This window comes from Marmota monax, unplaced genomic scaffold (genome assembly GCF_021218885.2).
Source record: "Marmota monax isolate L192 unplaced genomic scaffold, Marmota_monax_Labrador192_F-V1.1 WCK01_AAM20220418_F8-fsc00314, whole genome shotgun sequence".
Classification (NCBI taxonomy): domain Eukaryota; kingdom Metazoa; phylum Chordata; class Mammalia; order Rodentia; family Sciuridae; genus Marmota; species Marmota monax.
This window is the reverse complement of record NW_026692675.1, coordinates 639749-649268: the sequence shown is the minus strand read 5'-3', so window position 1 is coordinate 649268 and position 9520 is coordinate 639749. Positions and strand designations below refer to the sequence as shown.

The window sequence follows — 9520 nt, the reverse complement described above, 5'->3', positions numbered from 1 at the left end:
GCAGGATTATAAAGAACTGGTCTAAACTTTTTAGGGGATAAAGACAGTAACTGGTCCACTTACAAAGATCTTAAAACTTTGTGCATCCTATGGGCTGGGGTTGTGGCTCAGCGGTAGGGCACTCACCTAGCACATGTGAGGCCCTGGGATTGCTCCTCAGCACCACATAAAAAATAAATAAAGATATTGAGTTCAACTACAACTAAAAAATAAATATTTAAAAAAAAACTTTGTGCATCCTATAACCTCTATTTCATAGCCTCAAATTCTGGTGTTTATAGATCTATTTAGGCAGACATGAAGATGAACCTGGGTATACATGCCAAAACCTGAAGGAAATACATTAGAAAATCTAAGATACTGAATGAGGCTTTTCACAGAATTCAACCAAATGGATTATAACTGATATTTTCAAAGATACTGTGGAATTTTGTGCTCAAATTTCTGTGAATTATTTTTATGGTAAATGCTGTCCAATTCATACCATGTTTCCTGGGATCTTCCAGTTTTGAAAAACAAAAACCCAAAATCCCAGGACATTCCTCAGTCCTGGGCAAACGGTCACCCTACTAGTAAGGCATATGCTTTATTTTTCTTATGTTTTAAGGACTGAACACTTTCTTATATTAATACACTCACATAACCTGCCCAACCTACCTTTCTAGTTAGTTCCCTAACTACATTTCATTTCTTGGCTTTCTCTAAACATGTACTTTTATAATACTATGCCTTTGCTTAGGCCAGGCCTGAAATACTTTTCCAGATGACTGAACATAAACACAACTTATCAAGGCCCGATTCAAATAACACTTCCCTACATAAGCCTTCTTTTGATAACTTCCTATTTTATAAACTTCAAACTCTATAATAAAAGGCACCTTCTTTCTGTTGTAATATACCAGCATGTTTTATACATTCTTCATAACAGCAATTGCTCCTTTGTACTGTTTGCTTTACATGTTTGCTTTCTTGCAGGTGTAATTGCCTCTACCTTTTTATTACTAGTGTTCATTTCTGGTACATAAAGAATACTTGCTAAAACTATACAAAGTTCAAAGCTTACTTTGTCAAGTATCTCATTTGATCTCAACAGTTCTATGAGCTTGGCAAAGCTGTTTGCTATTCATTTGGTTGATGATCAAACAAGCTTAGAGATATTAGTGAATTGTACAAGGTTAGGTAGTGACAGTGTTGGGATTGAATTCTACATCTTCTGACAACCAAATTTCTACTAAATTCCACTGAAGATTGTCAGACATCAGATAGGATTACTCTCTGTATTGGTAACAGAGGGATGATCAATAATATTTGAAGAGAAGATTAAGTGTAAATATTCACTGTCTTTTCCTATTCCTCAAAACCAACCCACACTGGAGCATTCTTTCACTTCCCCCAATTTCACTATACCTGGCAAGAAATGTGGACAAAACCATTATTTGACCTTAGATCAAACTGCCAAAATTTCACGGGCCACCACAAATTAAACCTTATTGAAAGAATTAAATATCTCAAAAGTTCTATTAAAGACTGGTTCTGTCACTTTACTTCTGGAATGTATTTTCACTCATCTCACCAATTATAGGAAAATAAAGTCACACTCACTTCACAGGATGCCACAAAGGTCGTGAGACCCAAAAAGTAAAAGGCTCTTGGAAAGCTTATTTTAAGATCACAGAAGCCACACCCATAACGGAGGAAGCCTTAAGAATTAGGAGGACCGAAAAGTAAAATCGATTCCATAAACCTTGCTTCTAAGTCCATAAAAAAAGCTATTACATTTTAACACTTCTGTTCTTTGTTAATGTAATGTACTCAACTTCGTTTAGAAAAGAACGCGTTTCGATCTTGGTAAACCGAAGGTCTAGCAGCTGCTAAGCTCCCTCCAGCACTCGAGAGCCTCTCAGGCTAGGGGTTTCTTTCAAGCTTTTCTCCCGGAGTTCCGGAGGCGGAAGAGACGCGGCTGCAGTGACGCACTTATCTGTGTGACTGACGTCACTGACAAGCGCCAGGCGGCACGTTGGCCAAGCTTTCGGCGGGCTTCCGGGAGACCAAAATGTCTATGGCTAGTGATTTCTACCTGCGCTACTACGTGGGGCACAAGGGCAAGTTTGGACATGAGTTTCTAGAGTTCGAGTTTCGGCCGGACGGTGAGCAGTGGACCGGGTCAATGGTGGGAAAGGGGAATCTGGATGAGAGGCGGACAAGGAGGCGGGGCGGGTAGAGTGAGCGAACCTCGGGCATGAATGGGATACAATGGCCACTACTCCTGGCGAAGAAAAAAAATAAAGTGTGTGTGTGTGTGTGTGTCGCTTAAGGCTATAGAAGGCCTAAGTTGTTTTGTGAATAAAAGAGAATTAATTGCTGTAAATTAATTCAGAAAAGCGGACGATGCCACGTATTGAAAAGTTGAACCTACATTAGTTCTAATCCTACAGTCCGCGCACTAAAAGGGACTTCAAAAGCCATATCGTTATCAACTTAAAAGTTTTAACATTGTTAAGAAAACCGGCCTCAAGTGTTGTTCCAAGGTTGCATAAAATGGGACTACTTATTCATTCAGGCGGTGTGTATTAAGGTCTTTGTAGAGGAGCCCATCATATAAACAAATGGACGTGTTTTAAGTACTTAAATACAGTTTTTCACCATGCATATGCATTAAGAATACCAAAAATGTAGAGAGGGGTGGGATGGGGAGAAGTTAGATCTACCGGAGGGAGTGAGAAAAAGCTTAGATAGACAACGTGAGATGAATTTTGGAATAAGAGATTTTCTTGGCTTCTGTGGGGAGGAAAAAAATCCGACTGGGAGAGTAGCATTAGCCTGTAGTGTACAACAGTACTGTCTTTGATATTTAAAGAATGTTACTGTATATTGAACTCTGTCTACCTGCAGTAGGACAGTTCAGCTGCGTGGATTTTTATTGACACCATATAGCTTGTCCAAATCACTTTTAGCTAGGCACATAAGTTAATCACCCTAATATTATCAGGGAAATTTCATGTTAAAACAGTGATTCTCATTCATTTAGTTTGCCACCACATAGCTTCACTTACTTAACATTAGTTATGATAATGAGTCATGAAAATTGCAGTTCCCAAATAGTACATCTCTTTAGGTTAACCTGTCATTGTAGAGGTCAGGATCACATCATAGCTGTGCTTGGGCAACTGAGTAGCCATGTGGGATTGTGTGCAGTAGAGAGTAAAAAAGTTGTGATGGATTACAGTTAAATATAAACCAGCTGATAAACTGATCAGTTTTATTGAGGAACAGCACATAGTTTATGTGCATCTTATTTACAATTCTGTTTTTTTTTTTTTTTTTTAACCAGGAATTGAACCTTGGGGGTGCTTAACCACTGAGCCATAGCCCTCTTTATTTTTTATTTTAAGATAAGGTCCATGTTGCTGAGGTGGCTTTGAACTTGGATCCTCCTTTCTCAGCCTCCTAAGCCTCTGGGATTATAGGAGAGAGCTAGTATGCCCAGCCCCTACTCATATTCTAAAATAATTACTATAAATATGTACACATTAATTTGAAGGAAAATAATTAAAAGAGAACATTTTAGTGGATAAGAGAAAGCATTAAGGAAAGTAGATTTAGATCATAATCTTGCGTGACCCTGGCCAACTTACTTTGCTCAACTGTGAATAGGTGAGAGAATAAAACCAACTTTTTAGAATTGTTTTATGCATTAAATTTTCTGGGCAAAGTACTTAGAACCAAAACAGATACATTAAACTTTAAAGGAAATGTTCGTTTTTTCAGATTCTCTTTCTAGTTTATGATATGGCTTTAAATAGGCCTTAAAAGTGACCTATTATATATTAAAGGCACAGAATATTTTAAAATTTGGCTACCCGTAAGTATTTATTATTATGACTAGCATGGATCTTACACTATGAAGGAGGAAATAGTAGTAAAATTGATAGTATAAAATGGTCTTTCCCTTCAAAATCACAGTGTCATTTTTTTATTTTCTATTTTTTAGTATTATTTGCTATTATACATTGAATTTTTTCCTATTCCCCACAGGAAAGCTTAGATATGCCAACAATAGCAATTACAAAAATGATGTCATGATCAGGAAAGAGGTAAGATTTTCAAGTGTCTTGTTTTTTTTTTTTTTTTTTACTTTTGGTCCATTTTCCTCTTTGTTGAATTTACAAAAGTTAATCTAAGACTATGTTTTAAGGAAAAAGCCAATTTATAGTTTGAAAAATTTCCATTTCAATTAGATATGATTGTAAACAAAAGTAATCTGAATAGTGAGATATTTGAATCTATCATTTAAGTCATTTTACAGTTAACTTTGTCTTTTTACTCTGTTCATTATTTAAAATAAATAATCATGATGTAATCATAGTCTGAAAAGAGTTCAGAGTACTAACAGTGATGTGGACTTGGATTTGTCTTTTTATTCCTTAGATATTGTGTTGTCACCATTAACCATTCAGAGGTACTTGACCCTGTGTTACAAAGGAAGAATATAGGATTTTAAAGGGGCCTGTGATGGGAAGAAGTAAATATTAAAGGAAAGGACAAGAGAGTAAAGAAAAAAATAATATTCTTGAGAAGAGTAAATGATTGTCATCCTGTTCTTTTGGAATCACAATTAAATTTTTCTGTGGTGTTCTAATTGAAAATTCAGAATTTGTAACTCTTTAATTTCCTGTTGAATTATGGAAAGATATAGTTGGACATTGTGAAATTTTATTATAATTTATTTTCAGGCATATGTACATAAGAGTGTAATGGAAGAACTGAAGAGAATTATTGATGATAGTGAAATTACAAAAGAAGATGATGCCCTGTGGCCTCCCCCTGACAGGGTTGGACGACAGGTTTGTATTTAGTGATTCTTTACATACATAAATGTTAAGTTTTGTTAATGATTGTTTTCTCTTATTTTTATAATGGTTACTTGTTGATTCTTTGGTTTTCCACTTAAGTAGGCATCTGGTAAATAGTCTACTTTTATTTCACTTAGCTTCATTTTCTCTGTTATTTCCTTGTGGTAAAGGAGTAAACACATAGTTCTAAATTTAGATAACTTTCTGAATAGTATTTTCCATAGCCACTCCAACCACAGTTATGATGCTTTCATTCTGTTATTAATGGTTTCTACTATATGTTATTTACTTATTAGAAATAAGTACAAGTTGTATTTGTGTAATTTGAGACTTAGGATTCTCACGACTATATAAAATTCACTTTCTTCAGATTTATAACTTTAAGAGTTGTTATTTGCACCTTTATGCTCCAGAAAAAGATTTGATAGGTTTCTTTGTTCAAACGGACCATTGTATTTGCTCTCATATTCCCTTCAGAATAATTGATGTGTGTCAAGGGCGTCTGAAGAACTCTTAAAGGTGTTATTTCACTCTGGAAAAGGATTTGCTTTCTGGATTAAGTCTTTTCAACTTTTGGAAAATTGGATACTACCCATGAAAGGAAGAAACATTCTATTTCACTTTTGTGTATTCCTGTGTTGTACTTTATGTCACCTTCTTTGACTAGAGGAACAGTGTGGAGAAATCTAACATGATGACAGTAACTTAACTCTTCTATTTAAAGGAGCATTGTTTAGGAAAGTAAAGGTAATAGTCAACAGTTTATTTTATCCATTTTATCACTTTTAAAGAGTAAATTTAGACTTTAGTTTGTTTTATGCATTTATACATGTGTACTACAAAACAGCAACATTAGCAACTAACATTTTTTATCTTTTAGATTCAGGGAGAGAACCTAGTTTTTCATCTACCCACTTGAGCATGTATTCATGGGTTTTGGTTAGTGGGGAGGAGTAGACATACTCCAGGAACTACCTGTTGGATCCTTGGGTCAAAAATTTTGTGATAAATCTTCATTCTCCATTTGGAATGTGCCATAAATTCTGCATAATTAGGTTTTCTAATTACATATATAACTAGAATTTCTTTATTGACATCTGTTTGTTAATTTAACTTAAAAACTAGTTAAAGAGAAGCCCCTAAATTATGAGTTTTAGATTTGCTGATAAACAATATAGAGAAAAATTTATACGCACTAGGAACCACTAACTATATTATATTGTATTTGTTTTACAAGTTCTTAATTTTAATTGGTGAATTCAGAAAAGAGTATTAGTCTATAAGTCTTATAGTTAGTAGTATCACTTATTAGTGGTTATAAATCTTTTGTATGTTTTATGAATTATATATATATATATATATAAATTATATATTTATAAAATAAGGCTAATAAGACCTACTTATAAGATTATTTTAGGGATTACAAAAAATGTAAAGTTCAAGCAGCAGGGCCTGAAACATATTAGGTACCAAAGTGGTAGCTATTATTAATGTCATGTATTTTATTTGTAGAACCTTAAAGAAAGGGAAAATATATTTATATTTATTATGTTAAAATGGGCTTATGCAATAATAAATGCTGGAGAGGGTATAGAGAAGAAGGAACTTTTACACTGTTGCTGGGACTCTAAATTAGTATAACCAGTATGACAAACAGTATGAAAGCTCCTCAAAAGACTAGGAATGAAACCACCATATGACCCAGCTATACCACTCCTCAGTATTTATCCTAAAGAATAAAGGTTGGCATACTACAGAGATACATGCATGCCTGTTTATAGTAGCACAATTCACAATAGCCAAATTATGGAACTAGTTTAGGTGTCTGTCAGTGGATGAATGGAGAGAAAATGTGGTATGTATACACAAAGAAGCCGTATTTAGTCATAAAGAAAAAAGAAAGTATGTTGCAGGACAACGGATAGAACTTGAGACCATTATGTTAAGCGAAATAAGAAACTCAGAAGGTCAAAGTTTGCATGTTTTCTCATTTTTAAAAACTAGAAAGGAAAAGAGAAAAGAAAGGTGTGTTGAGGTTTGTGTCTCATGAAAATAGAAGGGAGATCAGTAGAGTAGAGGAAAGGGACCAGCGGGATGGAAGAAGAAAGGGAAAGGAAACCTAGGGAATGACTGTTGAGGGCCACAGCCCAGCCAGACTGCGGCAAATGACAATTGGCCAAATTATATTGTTATGTTGTATCTGTGAATATGTAGTAGCAAATCCCACCATTATATGCAACTATAATGCACTAATTAAAAAAAAGAGAAAAAATAAATGAGAAAAATAAAAATGTATTTAAGACTATATAATTATTTTTACTAAATATGCCCAGTTATATCTCTAGTGTTTACTGGCATTATAATAAACATTTCTGTGTTGATTTATTTTATGGTATCTTCTATAAGCAATTCTTGGTTTGTTCTAAAATTGGAGATAGTGCTTGTAACTAGTCAGTCAGTGACTAGTCAGTGAGGCTGTTAGTTTTAAGGACAGTGATGCCTGATAGATTTTCTTTTTTTCCCCTCTGTTCTGTTGAGTGCTAGAAAACTTGTAGCTAAAAATGGGATCTTTTTGTAGCAAGAATTTAGATATCTCTGGGATAGATTTTATATTAATTATAGTTCTCTCTCTTTTTTTTTTAGGAACTTGAAATTGTAATTGGAGATGAACACATTTCTTTTACCACATCAAAAATAGGTTCTCTTATTGATGTAAATCAGTCAAAGTGAGTATATTAAAACATTTTGTCTAAATTAACATAAATTATTAAATTTATCTAATAAATTATTAAAAGGCTCATTTTACAACTATAGTCCATTTGCGAGCCAAGATTATTTCAGTAGTATCCTGTCAATTTATTATGCAGAGATAATTCTGATTTTTATGTCATTAAAGACTTGGTATCTTATCTATCAAAGAAGTTAAGATATTTCAGTGTCAAATATTATCTTAATCCAACATTATATAGTAATGCCCAGATTTTATTAACTATTTATAGAAAAATCTGCATATAATGTGTTACAAAATTTAAGGGAAAATCCTTATTGGATTATATCAGCCTCGTTAACTCATATATTATTACTCTGTTTCATGGGTTTAATACTTGAAAATATATTTTCCAGTATAGCTTAAGAATGCTTTTAGCTACCTATCCTTCCTAAGTTTTGTGTCTCCTGCCTTTGGCTGATCTAGGCCATTTCTTCTTGCCTCTTTCCCTCAAAATGTTCCCAAAGTGCTTTTACTGTTTTCCCGCTGACCTTAATAACTTGTTTGTCTGCTTTACTGATTTGAGTGTAAACTCCATGAGAATCTTGTATCTTCAGTTATTATAGGGCTTGACACATAATATGTGCTTTACATAAAAATTTATTTGAGGAAAGGAAAAAGAATGAATGCATAATAACCACTGGACACAAACAGCTGTGCTCACAAAGAACGACCAGATACTTTTAAAATATATTTTCCCGTAGTTGGTGAGGATGTGGCATTGCATTTTGGTAATATGCTGCAGAAACTATTAATATTTTTCATTCATCTTTGCTCTAGTAATTTCATTTCTGAGTGTCTATTTTGGGAAGTATTCTCAAATACTGGAAAAGCTATAGTACACATCAAGATGCTCATTGAAACATTTATAATTGGGATAATCTGAATGTTTATCAAGGAGAAAATGTTTAAATTAATGAAAATTATAAGTGAAGTGTTTTATTTTTTAATGCTGTGAAACAATACCAAAAAAAAAAAAGGACAGAGAATGATTAGAGTTATGGGAAAAAAATACATAGAAACACCAAAATATTTATCATTATTGCATGAGAGTGGTAGCATTATAGTATTATAAGTATTATGTTTTTTTGCTTTGCATGTTTTTGTGATGCATAGCTATTACTTTCCATAAGGAGGTAACACTTTAAATATAAAAATGAGGGCTGGGGATGTGGCTCAAGTGGTAACGTGCTCGCCTGGCATGCGTGGGGCGCTGGGTTCGATCCTCAGCACCACATAAAAATAAAATAAAGATGTTGTGTCCACCGAAAACTGAAAAATAAATATTAAATACATATATATATGTATTTAATATATATATAAATGATACTAATAAAAAAACTTTACATGTTTCCTTACAGAAAAAATAGAATTGTTTGTTCCTCTTAGTTGTCATTCAGTTTGTCATTTTAGTTGTCAGCAAGATTCTTCCTTTCTCCCTTCCATTAACTGAATTATTACAGATTTTTTATATTGTTTAAGGAATTTATAAAATTATGTTTCATTAGGACTAAAAAGTAACTTTCATTTTTTATATTTTAGGGATCCTGAAGGCCTTCGAGTATTTTACTATTTGGTACAGGACTTGAAATGTTTAGTTTTCAGTCTCATTGGATTACACTTCAAGATTAAACCAATTTAAACTGTGTTTTTGAAGCTCTTTGTATATTTAACTAAGGGATAGGTAAGGGAGGGTTTATTTGCCATTTCTAATACTGGGATTTTTATGAATGTGAAACAAAACGTTTTTCTTGTACATAAACTGAATATTGAAAATAAATGAATAGGCTTAATGATTTTTCTCACTTGGGACCAAGGTTAGACATCCCATACACATTAAATTCTGTAAGTAAAAGTCACTTTTGTTGAAATTTTGTTTTAATAAAACATCAAAGCCTGG

General features: G+C 33.4%; 1 protein-coding gene across 1 annotated transcript; it reads left to right on the top strand.

The window, feature by feature from the left end:
- The first annotated feature begins 1987 nt into the window (after window positions 1-1987).
- On the top strand, window positions 1988-9519 carry Magohb (mago homolog B, exon junction complex subunit). The gene is made up of 5 exons (XM_046446466.2): window positions 1988-2147; window positions 4036-4094; window positions 4734-4844; window positions 7497-7579; window positions 9163-9519. The coding sequence occupies exons 1-5, from the start codon at window positions 2054-2056 to the stop codon at window positions 9260-9262; spliced, it is 447 nt and encodes a 148-aa protein (XP_046302422.1). The 5' UTR covers window positions 1988-2053; the 3' UTR covers window positions 9263-9519.
- The last annotated feature ends 1 nt before the right edge of the window (window position 9520 follows it).

Bases quoted from the DNA above. Each gene is read 5' to 3' on its own strand.
- Magohb (XM_046446466.2), top strand. From the start codon at position 2,054: ATGTCTATGGCTAGTGATTTCTACCTGCGCTACTACGTGGGGCACAAG. The intron at 2,148-4,035 runs GTGAGCAGTGGA...TATTCCCCACAG, and splicing joins GTTCGAGTTTCGGCCGGACG to GAAAGCTTAGATATGCCAAC. The intron at 4,845-7,496 runs GTTTGTATTTAG...TTTTTTTTTTAG, and splicing joins CTGACAGGGTTGGACGACAG to GAACTTGAAATTGTAATTGG.